The following is an 18,567-nucleotide window of genomic DNA, read 5'->3' as shown; positions in this document are numbered from 1 at the left end:
AAATGTGCTATATGAATAAAAAAAAATATCCAAACTGTGAAAATTAAAGATTCAACAAGCATGCAAATACTAATTTATACACAGATATGCTTGAACAGAGAAAATTCATATTCTAATTGTTATCATTTCAAAGTAAAGCCCTTAAAGTCCCCCATGATTTTTGTAAAATTGAATAATCATTATGATGATGTTTTCAATAATAATAACACGGGTCATAACGTTCAAGTCTTTTAACTTATATTTCAAAGATTCAACTTTAGAAAAAAATATACAAAAGTGAACAAATTTCATATATTAATTGCTTTTGGATGTGCATAGTAACTCAGTGGAAACATTTGCAGTTCTTTGGACTTCTTTCTGGTCATAGGAAACAAACATAAAATGGATTTGAGCACGTGACCGAAAGGTAAGCACTTTAAAGATTCTAAGCATTACATAAGCTTTTCAGCTTTAGATACGTTTTTTATATACTTTACCGAGAGATAAATGGAAGAAATTAGTTAAAAAAAAAATCATTTAAGTTAGCTTTCTTTGTTACTAAGACCGTATAAATAAATAGCAACGATGTGTTTACTCTTATTATTTAGTACCGCGGATTTCAAATGTTTGGCTTATTAAAATTTATGTTTCAAAACAAAAGGTTTTTTTTCCAGATCATTCTTGAAGTTAAATGGCCGGGAAAATATGTCTAGTCATTGCCTGTGTGTTAATGTTATCAAACAAAGGTAAGTTAACATATTTGTCAGTTTGACCCAGGATCGAAAGGGGAATGGGGGAGGGGGAGGGGTGTATGTGTGACATACTAAAATTCAGAGTGTTACTTGTTTATGCATTCATCATACAATAAAAATACTAAACAATATTTAAATGTTTTACGTCTAACCTTTCTATTCATCACTTTCTGATAATATGGAACAGAAATGTGTATTTGGTTTTCAAAAAGAAATCTTTGCTGTAAATGTTCTATAGTTATTCAGATTGTATTGAATGTCTTTGTAATTAGGAATCTTTGCTGTAAATCTTATTCAATTATTCAACTTCTTTTAATTTGTTTGTAATACTCCTCTAGAATATTAAGTTTTTTATTTAATTTTTTCAATATACATTATGCCAATCATTTACATGAAATGTTTTATCCAATGTAATTAAAATATTGATTTCTGATTTCGTTATACTATATATAAGTAGTATAACGAAGTCAGAGATCAATATTTTAATCAGATTGTGTTTTATCATAGTTAACAGCCAATGTTCAGCGACCAGCAGACGTTGTAATATTTTCCTTATAATAATAAAATTTTGCTGTAAATCTTATAAAGTTATTCAGCTTATATCAAATTTGTTTTAAATACTAATTTAAGATATTTTTGATTCTGAAGTACTTTTATTTACATCAATATTTGATTTACAGTTAACAGCCAATGTTCAGCCACCAGCAGACGTGCTACTGAGACTGATACTGTTAATGCAGAACCAACATATCTTACATCGCCAGGATGGAAAACTGCTTATTACAGGTGCGACAACTTACTGATGATTATCTAAAGTTAAAACTGTTTGTTTTTCTGTTTTGGAAAATCAGCCACTTTGGCAAGTCAATTTATGGAATAATGATGCGCATTTGTGGAAAGCTATGTTTTATTGAGTGGTAAAAATAAAAAGATGTGGTATGATTATAATTGCCAATGAAACAACTCTCCATCAAAGACCAAATTAAGCAGACATTATCTTAACAACTATTGGTCACCGTATGGCCTTCAACAATGATAAACACTCGCACCGCATAGTAAGTATTTTGCATTATGTGTTGAAGTTTTTTGATAAGTTGTGCATGTGTCAAACTTTTCTTACATCCATCACACATCCACTCAATAGTAACCAATTTCCTTATTTCTTACAATGCTTGAAAAGAGGATTCACCAATATTTGTGGGATACCAGCTTTTTGTGAATAGTAGGAAACCAGGTTGTCAATCAACTTATCAATATCAAATATAGATACCAGGATTGAAATTTTGTACGCCAGGAGCGCGTTTCGTCTACCAAAGACTCATCAGTGACACTCAAATAAAACAAGTTAATAAGGCCAAATAAAGTACGCATTTAGAGAGCATATTAAGTACCCAAAGTTCCAAAAGGCTTTGCCAAATACAGCTAAGGTAAACTTTCAAAACTCGATAAAAAACAGTTTAATTATATGTATAGGAGCAAATGCTGAAAACCATATGACCCTTGAAATATCACGTTTTTCTCTAACCAAGAAAATTGATACAAACGTATTTTAGGGAGCTACCATTTCATTTTTAGGGGAGGGGGCTAGGATGAAATTTGAAAAAAAGGCAGGACAGGAGTTTTGAGTAAAAAAAGGCAGGATGAGCAACTTGGCAGAGTGAAAAATAAAAAGGCAGGACCGAGATTACAACTGAAAACAAATGCAGGACAAAATTTTTCATCCTAGGCCCCCCCCCCTCCCCCCATAAAAATCAAATGTTAGCCCCCTTACATATTATAATAACTCATGAATCAAAAGTTTCTTTACCCATTGTAAATAATGAGGTATTTCAATTTTTTTTACCAGCAACACTGACTGCCGGTGGACATTATCAGTATCAGATGTTTCACATAAGATAGTTGTGGATGTCATGGAGTCATATTTTGAAGGAAGTCCTGGGTGCTCATATGACTATTTGGGCATTTATGATGGTAAATATACGTATAATTTGAATATTGAAAACTGATCAACTGTAAGTTTAAACATTTTTTGGAAACGAAATTTGCAATTTTTAACTACGAAAAAATAAGCCATTTTTATGTATTAAAACTATATCTTTTGCATGCTTTTTGTCGAGTCATAAAATAATATTATTACTCTAAAACTGCAAATCAAACTACGTGCTATTCCGATGTAAGAATAAAAAAAATAATCCATATTTCGGTATAGAAAATGTACAGAATACAATCAAACTTATAAAACTAGAGTTAAACAGAACCAACTATCTAGACTAAGTCATTTTCCAAGATTAACTAATTCACACACAGTTGACGTCAGGCCTTAAAGTCATAAAACTTTGGAGTCAGTTTTTTGCACTCATACTTCAAAATCAACCAATCAAAATGCTGGATTTCATTTTTTGAGCATGAATTTTATGCTCCGAGCACTAAGCATAGTTTTATGACTTCAACCCTAGATGTGTTTGGTTTTTCGTGGAGACACATCAATTACATACCTATAGTAACTTTATCCTTGAATTATCAATTGTATTTTGAATCAAATCCATTTAAAGTTTGAATTTGCCAAGATAATATCATTATATGACAGAAAACGAATATGGTTCTTGATTAAGGTGGTACCTAACACTACAGGGAGATAACTCTGTAAAATCAGCTAAACGTTTTAATTACGTTGTGTTGTTAAGGGAATATTAAGCTTCTCAATGATCAAAATAAGTGTTTGTCAAACTGCTATATAACCAGTGTAATTTTTCTGATAAAACGGTTGGTTCAAATTTTTTAAAATTTTTATATTTCTGTCAAAGGGTCAAAATAAGTACTTTGTCAAAATTTCAAAAAAATTAAACGAGCCAAATTAATTTTAGTTAAAGTGTTGGGTACCACCTTAAAATGTATTTTTCTTAGTTCTACAGTAGAACATATTTCTTGTATTACAGGAAATTCCCTGAGTAGTACAGCAACCAAATTGTGTAATAATTTGCGAACCGGGCAATTGTTTGTGTCGAGCGGACCGAACGTCATGCTACGACTCAAAAGTGACTTCAGTGTAAATTATCCAGGATTCTCTCTCAGATATTTTATTGGAACAGATTACGGTAAGAAGTTACGTTTTTTTAAAAGATTAGATATCTCAGAACTTTTATTGGAACAAATTCACGTAAGAGTGCAAATATATTCCTTACGACATTAGAGAAGTGATCATTTAACTTCTTACAAATTAACATATCTTAAACCAAAAAGATGATAAATTTAAATCCAATATAATAATATAATCAATCTTTGGTTAACCATCTTTTTTCGTTGAGATAAAAAAAAAGAATGTTTTACTTCAATCTTATTGTGACATGTACATAAAGACATATTAAATTCGAGCACGGGAAATTCGAAAATACATGTATAGCATAAGAAATCACGCTTCGGTATTGGTTTCGACCGTTTCATTTAGACCGTCCGGTATCTCATAGTTGTTAATTTTAATGTCATTAATGTCTGGTGGAGAGTTGTCGCATTGGAAAGTATACCAAATCTTCTTATTTTTATATTTATTCATTTTAAAACGTGTATAATATTTACATGTGCAAAATATCTTTCTTTTGCACAGCTGGAACAGGGTGTGCTGCCATGCAAACATTGACTGCAACTTCCACTGTGCAGTACCTATCGTCGCCTAATTTTCCCGATGAATATGACACGTAAGTGTTGTTTGTCGTTAGGTTGCAACCACAGGCACTGGTCTTAGAAAACAAATTTCCTATATACCTTGTTGAAATGTATAAAAGGAAAAAATGTGCATGTGGTTGCAACTTCGATTTTATCAGTTTTTTTTAATTCCCCCTTTTTAACTTTATTTGGAGTTCGTTTTTTTCTGTTATACTTTTTAAGTTTATATTTTAAGTTATTTTTAATTCATTTTTGTCGATGTATAATTTCTAGAAATTCCGTATTTTCGAATATGATACCAACATTGCAAACAAATGTCACGTGACTATGACTGTATTATGAACAGACAACGTAGTATTTACTTGAATTCTGGTGATACACTCTGTGCAGTTTTCGTCAAATCAACAATACTTGTTTGAATAACTAAGAATAGTTGAATTATAAATTGGTTTTGGATTTTCAAATACATTATTTGTCGAAAAGTGAACCGTAAAATTGGTACCATTAAAATTTATTATCATGACTTAGACTGTTTAAGCTTAACTCGAGGATTCCAACACTTGCATAGATTCTTACTCCTGGGTTAGCTTTATCTTCATTTCATCCCTATTATGACAATCTCCATGTTTTTATGCATTATACTTTCACCATACTATGTTTTCTGAAATATCAACATTTGTATTCCAGTGCTAACGATTGTGAATGGACAATAACGTCATCAAGTAAATCTCTCCGGATAGAGGTCATATTCGCAGACATGTTAGATGGTGAAGTTTGTTACTCAGACCAGCTTTTAATATATGATGGTAATGAATAACAGTTTTTGATTGCTACTTATTTAGTATTAAGGTGGTACCCAACAACTTGACTTATTTTGATTTGGCTTGTTTAATTTTCATAAAATTTTGACAATGTTAACTTTGACAAAGATATAAAAATTTCAAAAAATTTGAACCAACCACTTTATCAGAAAGTTGCATAGGTTATATAGTAGTTTGACAAACACTTATTTTGATAATCGAGAAGCATAATAATTCCTTAACAATACAACGTGATTAAAACGTTTAGCTGATTTTTAAAGAGTTATCTCCTTGTAGTGTTAGGTACCACCTGAACATATACATTGTTATGTAGCCTCGAATGTCAAGTAGTCTATGGCGCTTGACACGGTGCATGCGGTGTTGTCAATCATATACTATCTCTAGATTCGCCTTACGTGATAAGGTAACACTACGACTATTGAAGAAATATTTTTATAAAGCGGATGTGGTCGAGTGGTCTATAGCGCTGTACATGAGGCTAAGCGATTAATGCTTAGTGTATCAAAGATGCGAGTTCGAATCCCGTTGGGGAACAAAAAATTGTCAGAATAAACATCTTTTTCTAAAACTGTTGGGTTAATGTTGAGACTTTATACATGTATATATATCTAATATATATGATTAAATCTACATACGATTTTTATATTGCAGGGACTGACTCAAGTAGCACTAAACTCGCAGAAATATGCGATAGTTCTGCAACTTTTATTGATTCTGAGGCATATTACTCAACAGGACTCAACGCATTCATTAATTTTAAGAGTCTACAATCTGGTAGAAATCGGCGAGGATTTCTAATAGCATATAACGAAACAGATACAGGTATATTAAATCATCTTCAAGTATATTTCATTGCTTGGAGGGTGTAATGTAGCTCTGAAATACTGCTGAGTAGAATATCTGTTTATAAATAATGAAAAGGTAAAATGTGTCAAAGACACAACAACTCAATTAAAAACGAAAAAAGCAACAATAGCCCAATCTAAAGTTGATCTCAATATAATTATAGTATAGAAAGTAACCAGGAATTGCATTGTAGGACATACCTTATTTTAAAAGGACTTTTTGTCAGTGAATGCTTTTAAAAACATTGTCAAATTGTGAGTTTTTACTTGGAAAACTTTGAGCCCTATCTCAAAATTTTATTTAATACATTGAGTGAAAAGTGAAAAGTGATCTTCATCTTCTAATCACAAATAACAAATTTTCTATTTCTACGAAATTTAACACCAGTTAAAGTGATACCCACGAAAATCAATGAATCTTCAGCAACACCTAGATTATATAGTTTTTGTTTTATTGAATTATGACTTGGACAGCGGTCCACTACTGGATCCTATATTTATTTCCTAATGAATATATTTTTTTTAAATCGTATTATACAGTTTTGGTTCATATTATAAACAATAAAAGAAAAAGTTAGAATTATAGAACATTAGAAATGCAAACGTGTATCCCAATGTGGCAATAGGGAGACGAAAGATACCAGAGGGACATTCTAACTCACAAGTAGAAAATATACTATCAACGCCATGGCTGAAAGATAAAAAAGACTAACAGACAAATAAAGTTGCTCATGTTAGTACAAACCTGGTAAATGGTCTAATACGGTAGGTCACATTCGCAGGAAAAGGGGACGGAATTGTAACTACGTATATGCACATAACGTACCCCAGTCACCCGAAACACATGAAAGCAGAGGAATATCTGAAGTACCATGTTTGATTAATCAATACTATGCAGTTAGTAGTATATATTGAGTTATTATAACTCTCAACAACACTACTGCACCTGATAAGAATATGTTTCTTTGCAGTTGTAGCTGTTCCATCAACTACCCCTTCGACAACTTTCAGTACGTGTGGATCGATAAGCCTGACAATTACCAACTTATCTACACCTCTTTATATCACCACGCCAGATTATCCCATCTTTTATTCAAGGTAAGTAGTTCAGGGGAAGGCCATTGCATTTTCAGAGGGAGGGTTGGTTAGGAGGGTTTTGAAGAAAGAATATCCTGGCCTGGTAAGAGTTTAAAATAAAAAAAAACCTAGCTGCATAGAACATAATGGAAATGAATATTCTGCTATAAAAAACACAGGTAACAAAATCGGGAAACATGTTTCGAATTCTCCTCAAAGAGAATCTAATGATCTACCTTCTTATTAATTTCTTGTTGGTGCTGTTTTCAATACAATATGAAACGTTTCTTATTGTTTTTTGTAAAAGGGCAGGCTGAGTCACGCCTCATCGTTCCTGATTTTCTCGCTGTTTGTTCAGCTGGTTTTTTTTTTACATTTGAAGGGTTGTTGTTTCTTTGACACACTTTCCATTTCCATTCTCAAGTTGACAATTTTATCATCATTAACACCATGATTTTTTTATTTAATTATTCTGAGGACGAAACTACCACTACAGAATTCGATTGTGTGACACTTACCATTGGACCCATGACGGATGAAACATCATAGATAGCAAGAAATGATGTGTATTGCGTTCGTCATTAATCACCTGATTATTGCTGTTGTTGTTGTTGTTGTTTTGTTCATCCGCTGAAGTACTCTAAAAAAAAATCCAAACAAATGAAAATATTACTTGAGTTCGGAGCGCTTTTCTAGATTAACCTTTAACAGGAATGCTCAAAGACAATTATTTGACATCAAGTACATACCGAAACACTCTTAAGATATGTAAGACCAAAAGGGGCATGAAACAGTAACAAATTCATCCAAGGTCAATGTTGCCTGCGAGATTCGAAACAAAAGTTTCTTATTAAAATTTCTTGATTAAAAAGAAGTGATTTTACTACATTTACTTTCACAAATGTCTTTGTCTTTTTTTTGTTCTGATGATCAGTTGCTGTCTCATTGCCTTGTATACCATATTTTATGACGTAATAAATCATTATTTTAAATGATAAACAGTCGCATTACATTTTATCCACTTGAATAATAAGAAAAAAGTTTATTTTATGTTTCAGTAACCTCAATTGTGAATGGCAGGTAACAGGACCACAGGGATCTGTTTTACAGATAAAAGTATTAGATTTCTTTTTGGAAAACAGCGAAGAATGCTTTGGTGACAACGTTAAAATCTATGATGGTATGGAGATTTACATTATTTAGATAGCAATTGACCTTTTGACATATAGAGTAATGATACAGAGATATTAACAGTTTCAAATTTGTATCCTCTAATAACCAGTCCGTGTTAATTGTTTCACCCCAAATATTCAATTATGCATTTATCTTACAGCGGATTCCATTGAGTGTGCAGCCAAAGGTAATAGCTTTAGTTAGCTTGCTTGTTAGCTGAACCGTGAAGTCATTATTAGGTCAGGTAAACTACCCTCCTTTCGAAGTAGCATAGTCCAACAGACATATCGATTGTTTTTTTGTCGAACTAGTCTATTCTAAAAGTAGGGTAGTTTACCTTACCTAACAATGACTTCACGGTTCAGCTAACAAGCAAGCTAACCAAAGATATTACCTTTCGCTACACACTCAATGGAATCTGCTGTAATAGATATCAATTGATTCAATTTCAAAACAAAATCCTTGTCATAAGTTATAATAATGACAATAGAAACTAGTATAATGTATACAAATTATCCTATTACAGGTCCAACATCAGCTTATTCTCGATTGGCTCTTTCTTGTGGGGAAATAGGAACTGATGTTAACTCGACTGGTAACATAGCGATGCTAGCATTTAAGAGTGATGGATCGACAAGTGCACGGGGGTTTAAGTACCAGATAGAGGCCATTGGTTCAGGTTTGTGTCTTCAAGTCTTATTTATATTCATTTCCAACTTTTTGGACACCATGAATAAATGATTTTTAATCTCTTGAGAAAAAAGGGGTTGTGCTAAAATAGGAAACTAATTCAAAACACAATGTTCGAAACTTAACTTAACAGAAATTTGCCAAAACCAAAATAAAAATGAAATAACAAAACTTTCTACAAAAAGGGTAGATCGAAATTGACTGATATTCTCCACAAAGGTAATGGATGATCGCTGACCAACCGTATATATATGATTGTACATTATGTCACACATACCTAATTAGCTTAAATCTTGAAACAAACTGATATTTGATTTTCAAATCAGACAGACATGACTAAATGTATTGTTTTGTTAAAATAATAAGTAATATCTTAATGCCAAATATTACCACAGGTACCCCAGACTGTGTCAATGGTAACCCAACAGACTTGAACGCCACACTTGAACGGCAGTATTTTAATTCAGCTACTTATCCAAGTAACTACGGAAGGTTGGTATACCAACATTGACTTTCACTATACATTGTTAAAGTTGTTTTTTCTCATTGCAAACTGTGCAAACTGACATACAAATTTAAGTATTAGTGCCACTTGAGTTATGTTTTAATTGAGTTTGCAGTAAGTCATGTTGTCATTATTATTTTTTCTTGAATGGATTGTATCTATGAGAAAAATGTATATATTTACGAAATAAGACCTTTAGATTGTACGTGTATTTGAAATAACAACTTTGAGGTTCAAACACGCTTTTACTGGGGTTAGCATTTAAAATTAAGTGATGTTACTTTTGCAACTTGAATTTTAACCAAAACATATTATGACAGCTTTATATCAGGATAATGACAGTGATCGTTCAATTACAGTTTTTCTTCTTCTATCAAATATAAATTTAAAAAAAGTTCCTTTTGTGTACGAGTTTCAAATTCGATGTACATTTTAGTGGAATAACAGAGCAGTGGTTAATATACAACACATTGTCATATGACTACGAGATAGTGATAGAAACAGTAGACTCTAGAATCGAGGATAGTGTCAACTGCGAATTCGATAAAGTTAAACTTTATGAAGGTAATTTTAACAATACATTAGTTGTTCGTATATGACATGTGGAAATGCTTCGTATCAGCCCCTACTTTATACACTATCAGTTTAGTTTCGAATTTCATTCACATATATTTCCCGTCATTCATCCCTGTCTTCCAATGTTGCATTATTCGCGTTGTAACATGTTGTTTTATAAATTTGAGTCCCGAATATAATTGAAATATTTGTCACAAAGCAACCCATTCATACCACGGTATCAAAAGTAATTTTTGAAGAACAATACGCCCAACATAACACTAAAAATTTTTCTTAAGAACAGTAAGTAAAACATAACACTCAAAAGAACTTAATATAACAACAATAAGCCCAGCATCGTACCCTGATGAATTTTTGAGAACCGTGAAAAAAAACCCAACATAACTCACAATGGGCTTTTATAATAATAAGCCCTCATACATAACACATTAAATAACTTTTGAGAACAATAAGCCCAACATTACACACAAAGACACTTTTAGAACAAAATACAAAATTTTACACTCGAAAGAATATTTGAGAACTATAAGCACAGCATACACTCAAATAAGTTTTGAAAACAATGAACCCAACTTCCCCCCCACCAAAAAAAGAAATTATATGAGAAAAATAAGTCTAACATAATACACGAAAGAACACAAAAGTATGAAAGGTAGGCACATGTGCAAACGTCTTCAAACTGAGAACAACCCATCGTACAATACCAAATTATTTCAAAGAAAATAATCACAAAGATATAATCACTGACAACCACTGGAAATATCATACTTAATGAAGTAAAGAAAACACATTACGTTATAGAGGAATTAAAACAATTTCTCGATTTTTCTTCTTTCTCTTTTTTTAATTATTTTTTTTTCTCCAATTAGGTCCATGTACAACATATTCTACATTAGCGACATTTTGTGGAGTAGTAACACCCACATACACACAGTTTAATGGTCTATATGTACTAGTAGTCTTCACAACTGATGATTCAGCCTTCTACAGAGGCTTCAATATATCCTATTATTTACGAGAAGGTTAGTACCCTAATAAACATTGAACAATTTCTGAAAAACATGTTGTAACTGAATGTCAATTGTTATCCATTCATTTGATATTTTTGTGCTTTTGATTTTTCTTTTATATTACTGCATGACTTTCTGTTCTGAATTTTCCTCTGCGTTCATTTGACTTTTTTTGGAATACATTACAAATTTATTTCATTTTCTAGAAAGAGTTATATCATATGAATTTATTTTATTTCCTGCGGATGAAATCTTTTATGCTTAATGATAATTGATCATTATGGTTACACTCATAGAGATGCAACAAATACCAAAGGGACATTCAGACACATAGGTCGAACAAACTGACAACGCCATGTCATACAACGACCTAAAGACAAAAAACAGTTTGAAAAATCATAACATTGGACAATACAAGCCCCACCAAAACCGGGGATTGTCCCAATGCTCATGATTGGTATGTAGATCGTCGCGTTTAAAGGAATGCGAACCTCCTCTTTTTGATGAGATGAGTATAATTGACATCTTGAACATAACTTGAAAGCATTAATAGTTTTTTTCTTTTCTAAAATAGTTCATTTTGTTTTATCTTTATTTACATAACATAATGAAGCCTTGCATGGTGATCATGTCACTGTTCTATGTTTTTAAGCTAAATATGTAACACTTTACTTAATATTTTCAGTAACAACAAGTGGATTGACTACCAAACAAATCGTTGGCATGATAATTGGTATAGTTATCGGAGTAATTGTATTTGGAGTTCTCATGTTTTTACTATTTAAAAAAGTAATAATTCCGAAACTAAAATCAGGTGGTCATGGATCTACATTGTCTTTGAGGAGCAGACGATCATCATCGTCATCATCTAGTAGTTCTAGCAGCGACGAAGAATCAGGAAAGCGTAAGAGAAGATTGAAACCAATACCTAAAGCATCTACTGTTTTGCTTCGACCATCATCAAAATACAGTATGAAACCAAAGCTTCCATCAATATCACAGACGAAATCTTAAACCAACAAAACCTTATCACACTTGGAGAAGACAACTCTTATTTTGCAATAATTTTAGATATATAGTCTCGATTATATTGTAGGAGGGTTTGAAATGTCCAGGATACAATCATGCATGACTCGATGTTTAGACTAAAACCACTTGGGCTCATATTCTAACATTGAAATACTTACATAGACACACATGTCTGCTGTGCTTTGTATATATCTAGCACATTCTTATAGTTTATTGTATAATGTTCAATAGAATTAATAGTTTAAGTTAATTGAAAATAATAGAGTAGTCAATCAATATTATAAAAACCCAGTATTAACCTATTATGACTCTTTAATGTTTGTTCCTTTTTTCTCATTTTAATATGGCATTTAATAACATGTAACATGGTCTCCGAGAGGGCATTGTGGACAAATATTTGAGGTAAATGTTTCTGAACCAAAGTTCTATGATAGATATATATTTTTTATGTTTACATTTTGTACATATTCTGCAATAGATTTTTCTGAGTTGGATTTCCGAAATCCTACTACCTTCAAAAATCTAGGTTTGTAATATTATATCATCAAAACTATTCAAAATGTTACTTAAGGTGGTACCTAACACTACAGGGAGATAACTCTGTAAAATCAGCTCAACGTTTTAATTACGTTGTGTAGTTAAGGGAATATTAAGCTTCTCAATGATCAAAATTAGTGTTTGTCAAACTGCTATATAACCAGTGTAATTTTTCTGATAAAATGGTTGGTTCAAATTTTTTGAATTTTTTATATTTTTGTAAAAGGGTCAAAGTAAATACTTTGTCAAAATTATAAGAAAATTAAACGACCCAAATTAATTTTAGCTAAAGTGTTGGGTACCACCTTAATGTATCTTGCTATAAATGACAAAAAAAATCATATAATGGACTTATAATAATATTAGGTCCATTGTGTATGAACACCATTTGTCTTTCATGTTTTGTTTTATGTTTTGTACATTAAAAAATGTAATTTAAAATAATAAAATGCTAAGCATATATATGTTTAATTGTATGGATGCTATCATTTGTTTTAACTTCGTTGACTGTAATTATGGTCAAATGAATTAACTCACAATTAATAATCAAATCACAACAGCATCTATCGGAGGGTACATTAAGTGCTACCCTTGACCGTCCATTCATCATTCTGTGCGTCATATTTTCATTTCCGTAAAGGCCCTATATAAATTTTCAAAACCCACACAGCATGGAAAGTTAAAAAAAGGAATGAAAAATATAAAACAATGCAAACAAGTTAACAAATGCATGATTTATTTACAAGGCAAGTTATACAGCATAACAAATATGATAAAAATGTCACACCAGCATTTCACATTTAATACGGATTTGTCGTGATGAGGTCGGATTATTCATTTGCAAGTCAGTAATACACCAGCGTTGTTTTTTTTTTTAGCTTATTTTGACAAATTTAAGCAAAACGTAAAATACATGATGTCAGGGTCATGTGAAATTGTATAGGAACATGGTAACATTGTGACGATAATATATCCCAAATATATCAATTCACATCGCAAAAAAAGGAACTATGGTTGTGAAGCAGTCGCTAAACCATCCAAATGAGGTTAGTGACAATAAACCAATGGCAGACAGAAATTAGTACACAAGGTACGTGTATACAAAGTATTAAGCATCTAGTTCTTTTACGATCTAAATTATGAAAATAGTTTAGGCTGTAGGTTTAGCATCCGTTTCATAAGAATTCTGCGACAAGAGGTGAAATAAAAACAATGATCTGAAATATCTCACAATGTATGATAAGCATCCTTATGTCACCCACATTGTGACGTTTTTTTGCCAGCTTGACCGCCCCCCCCCCCCCAAAAAAAAAACCAACAACACAGTATAGATTCTTTGAGAATGTAATTTCTCGAAATCAAATACTTGTACCACAGACGTAAATTATTAAACTAATGCAGTTTACTATAGCTATAGGTTACTTGTGGAGTGAGTTGTTTCAATGGATCATTTAATGTCCTGTGCCAAGTCACGAAAATGGCAGTTGTTATCTTACAGTTCGTTTTTATGTGTGTTGTATTGTCGTTTCTGTTTTTTGTTGCACTTCAGTGTTTCTGTTGTTTTGTTGTTTTATAGTTGATGTGTTTACCTCAGTTTTAGTTTGTAACCCGGATTGTTTTCTCTCCATCAATTTATGAATTTCGAACTACGGTATACTACTGTTGCCTTTATTTATATCTTAAATATTAATTTTATAAAATAGCTGTTGTTTATTATCCATGGAATATTTTCTGTTTCCTGATTTGTAAAATAATAATGTGGTGTTTTAAAACTATCTCCTACAGATATCAAATACATATTAGTGTTTTAACCGGATTTTTGTGACAAAAATGTCGGTTATTGATTTGGGGATGTTCGGCGGATAGGCGGGCGTCAGGGTGGCTGGGCGGTCGTCAGTTGGCAACCAAATGTTGTCCGCGCGTTTACTCATGAATCGTTCAACCAAAGCTTTTAAAATTTTAATATGTTGTTACTGATGACAAAATGGAGGTCAAGTTCAATAATGACGATTTTGACTTTTTCCGTTCAGGAGTTATGGTTCTAGAAAGATTGAAAAATGGCGTGTCCAGTCTTGTCCGTGGATTTACTCATAAACTGTTCAACCAAAGCTTTTCAAATTTTAATATGTTGTTACTGATGACCAAATGGAGGTCAGGTTCAATAATGTTGATTTTGACTTTTACTGTTCAGGAGTTATGGTTCTTGAAAGATCGAAAAATGGCGTTTCCATTCATTATGTTGCATTTACTCATGAACCATTCAACCTAAGATTTTCAAATTTTAATATGTTGTTACTGATGACAAAATGGAGGTCATATTTGATATTGACGATTTTCACTTTCACCGTTCATCAGTTATAGTTCTTGTGATATTGCCAGGACACAAATAAATGTTAAAAAATCCGGTTTGCTGTCGTTGTGACAGCCTCTTTTTGTGTTTTGTAACGCAATAATAATCAATTTCATTTTTTTCTTTAATATTGAACTATTCTATACTGTAGGTATTGGAGGTTTTCATGTGTATCGTTATCATTGTTGGTCAATGAATTAAGGGGCTTCCTGGAGTTATTTCGTTGTTTATTTTTTTTCTTAGATTTGAAAGATTTTGACCAAGTTGAAGTGTAAATTTAAATTACCATTGTATTGGGAAGGATGCTAACTCAGAAAATTGGAATTTTTTAAAAGTACTAAAAAGTTCTTATATTGTAACCGTTCTGAAAGTATTAATTTGTGTTGCCACTGCTGGGGGAGATTTATTTCCCCGAGGGTATCACAAGTCCAGTAGTCAGCACTTTTTGTGCTGACATGAATTGTCATTGTTATGGTTATATTTATAAATTTACTGTTTACAAAATATTAAGGCTTTTCTACCTCAGGCATAGATTACCTTAGCTGTATTTGGCAAACAGGTTAGGAATTTTGGTTCTCAATGCTCTTCAACTTCGTACTTTATTTGGCCTTTTGTCGAATCGAGCGTCACTGATGAGTCTTTTGTAGACGAAACGCACGTCTGGCGTATATACTAAATTTAGTCCTGGTATCTATGATGAGTTTACTTAAAAAGAGGTTTTACTCTACTTCATTGACTATATAGCTCTCCCAACTTTTGATCTGAAGTGTACACGAAGGTTTTTCAAAAAATGTGATTAATGAAAATCATATTATTTTTTGCTTTGAACTCAGGGGAGGATCCCAGATTTCCAAAAGGAGCGTTATTATCGATAAATGAATATGACCGCCTAGCTGTTTGAGGCAACAAATTAGACGATTTTTTTACTAAACATACTGAAAAACATGAAAGTAAAACAAATAAATGAAAATCAAAGAGGGGCCATATACGCCTTTCCTTGATCTACCCCCATAGCTGAGGAATAACTGATGGCTCAGTATTGCTAATTGTTCCTTGGCTATTATAATTGTTTGCATTCAATGAGACTGTTTTGAGCCTGCAGACACACTTTTGAATCGTTTAAAAGGAAATGATCCTTTAGGGTTTTACACCAGGATGAATGCAAACACAAAAGTTGGTATTTCTATTGTATTCCGCTCAGCCACTTTATTTTCAGTCAACTATTAATTTGAAACATCAACTATTTAAATCATTCCGGCCCTAAAAAAACGATTGATTAACTGTTTCTACCTTTAAATCCTGTGGCAAACATTTCCTGCATATTCCAGATGAAAACAATTTAAACATAATCCAATAGGAAGGTTCAGAAAAGCAAATATACCAAAATGAAAACGTGACATTTTACTAAAAGTTGACTTATACAAATTGTGCCTTGGATTGACTGTCCCTCTGGTATCTTTCATCCCTCTTTGTCTCATTGGGACTCCTACCACATCTTACATTTGATTATTTTGACATAAATTTTGCAAATAGACATGTCACCTATAGAACACTTGAAGAGCTGTTGCATGCCTTCTTTAACAATAAACTCATCATATATACCAAGATTTAAATTTTGTATTTACGCCAGACAAGCGTTTCGTCTACAAAAGACTCATCAGTGACACTTGAATTCAAAAAAGGTAAAAAGGCCAAATAAAGAACCAAGTTGAAGAGCTTTGACAACCAAAATTCCTAAAGAATTTGTCATGTATAATTGTTGACAAACTGTATACAGTATTGAATTAGCTAATTGTTGAGGGCATTACAGTGACCGAATTTGCTTAAATAAATGTCATTTCGGCTGTGTTTGATAGTTATCTCATAGGTAATTATACTTTATCTCCTTATTTTATATAAACCAGTCTCTCTTCTTCAAACTTTAAATATTTAACATTTCTAATAAATATTGAAAACCAGAATGCTTGGAGGGAGTCACAAGACCTTCAGTATGAAAACTGACAATCCTAGCCAATTTAAATTGTTACAGTAGTTGAGCGCACTTGACATGAGCAGGATTCTAAATCACAACATCTGTGTTGACAGATTGATGATACAGTAGTTGGACTATAAGACCAGTAGGCCAAAAAGGCCCTGCTTCTTTTAAAAACATAATTACATCACTCATAAAGAGATTTATTACTGTTCTATATAACAATAAACAATGATCATTAACAATCAGTTCAATATATAAATCATAATAAAAAATTGATTTGTGACTCTGTAAAGTTTGAATTATCTGATAATAGTAGTTATATAGATAAAAAAAAACTTTAAAAAAAACACCATTTTAGATTAAAAAAAAAATATGGTTCTCTGAAACTTTAGTGTCACATGAAATTATTTCATAAAAACAAATATCACTCTGTAGGGTGTCAATTTTTACTCATTTTTAGACCCCCCAGTTCATGACATTCTTCTTTGAACAATCAAGAAATAATAAGAGATTTATATAAACAAAATGGAATGTCCTTGGACATAACTCAGCATAAGCTGCATTAATGTCATTATTAAAATTATATTATAATACAAAGAAAGCACTGCCTTTATCACAGAATATCAAATAAAAATGCACTAAAAAAATTATAATAAAAAATAGTTTCAATGAAACATTATCAATGATTCATTCTTTAAAAAAGGGGGCATAATGCATGTTACATCAAAACCAGTAGATAGTAGTTCGTTTTGCATATTTTGCAGTTGTTGTAATTTAGATTTTTTTTTATATCTGAGGTAATGGGTGTATGAAAATTTACAACCTTAAAAACATGTTTCAATCTTTTTTCATCAAAGAAATCTAACTTATACAAGGTAAATGTAGGTATATATTAATATATAATAATTATATAACCATGATTTTTTTTTAAATTGAGGACATAATAATCTTACACTTAGCAGTACATATATTTCAATTTAATTTCATACAAAAAAAAAATTTGAAAGGGAAAAATATCAAATTGTTGTAAAGATATAGCTATAATAAAGAATTAAATAAGGCAGCACATACAATTCAACAAATATCAAAAGAATTGTTCCATATCCTATTAAACAAATAAATCTGGTAATTGTCACTTTAGGATCAACTTTATAACTCTTATAATGTTCAAACTATTCTGTAACAAATAAAAATAAAAACAAATCCTTTCAAATAAAGAATTCTACTTTATAACTTAAATCACAAAGAAAAATAATAAATAATAACAAACCAAAGTATATAAACTGACACATCTTATCTTACAATTGGCCGTTTCAGAATCTAAAGAACTATGGGTAATTTCATTGTTCGTACCCCAAAATGAAAATAACGTCACGCCATTGGTTGAATTTCCATTGTTTATGACATTTTCAACCAATCAGGACGTTTTGGTGTACACTTTTGAAAATATTACCCAGAATGCATTAGATTCTGAAACGGCGAATTAATAATACATATTTTACAACTGTATCATACCCCAAATTATAAAATGAATTATAAATAGCTTAGTTCATTTCAAATGCAAATCTGAATATGTTGAAAGTAACAA

At 31.6% G+C, this 18,567-nt stretch overlaps 1 protein-coding gene and 1 long non-coding RNA gene across 3 annotated transcripts; one reads left to right on the top strand and one right to left on the bottom strand.

Moving 5' to 3' along the window:
• Positions 1–217: 217 nt before the first annotated feature.
• On the top strand, positions 218–12,607 carry LOC143042721 (scavenger receptor cysteine-rich domain-containing protein DMBT1-like). 2 transcript variants are annotated; one of them, XM_076215161.1, is made up of 15 exons: positions 218–406; positions 654–725; positions 1,412–1,517; positions 2,578–2,702; positions 3,668–3,826; positions 4,333–4,423; positions 5,079–5,197; positions 5,864–6,034; positions 7,029–7,155; positions 8,193–8,314; positions 8,834–8,986; positions 9,393–9,489; positions 9,939–10,066; positions 10,948–11,100; positions 11,774–12,607. In XM_076215161.1, the coding sequence occupies exons 2-15, from the start codon at positions 671–673 to the stop codon at positions 12,100–12,102; spliced, it is 1,935 nt and encodes a 644-aa protein (XP_076071276.1). In that variant the 5' UTR covers positions 218–406; positions 654–670; the 3' UTR covers positions 12,103–12,607. The 2 variants fall into 2 exon arrangements, with proteins under 2 accessions (XP_076071276.1, XP_076071277.1); XM_076215162.1 differs by lacking the exon at positions 654–725 and having other exon boundaries at positions 221–406.
• A 28-nt stretch (positions 12,608–12,635) lies between these two features.
• Positions 12,636–13,094, bottom strand: LOC143042727 (uncharacterized). Its single transcript, XR_012968105.1, has 2 exons — positions 12,960–13,094; positions 12,636–12,682 (listed from the first exon to the last, which is right to left on the bottom strand). It is a non-coding gene; the product is annotated as an uncharacterized LOC143042727 (long non-coding RNA).
• Positions 13,095–18,567: the final 5,473 nt, after the last annotated feature.

This window comes from Mytilus galloprovincialis, chromosome 8, assembly GCF_965363235.1.
Source record: "Mytilus galloprovincialis chromosome 8, xbMytGall1.hap1.1, whole genome shotgun sequence".
NCBI lineage: Eukaryota > Metazoa > Mollusca > Bivalvia > Mytilida > Mytilidae > Mytilus > Mytilus galloprovincialis.
Note: the sequence above shows the minus strand (reverse complement) of the source record. Positions and strands in the feature narration are given on the sequence as shown.

What these genes read in the sequence shown, in the direction of transcription:
- LOC143042721 (XM_076215161.1), top strand. Translation starts at nt 671, where the DNA reads ATGGCCGGGAAAATATGTCTAGTCATTGCCTGTGTGTTAATGTTATCA. An exon ending in GTTAATGTTATCAAACAAAG is followed by an intron (nt 726 to 1,411) that starts GTAAGTTAACAT and finishes TTTGATTTACAG; the next exon opens with TTAACAGCCAATGTTCAGCC. An exon ending in CCAGCTTTTAATATATGATG is followed by an intron (nt 5,198 to 5,863) that starts GTAATGAATAAC and finishes TTTATATTGCAG; the next exon opens with GGACTGACTCAAGTAGCACT.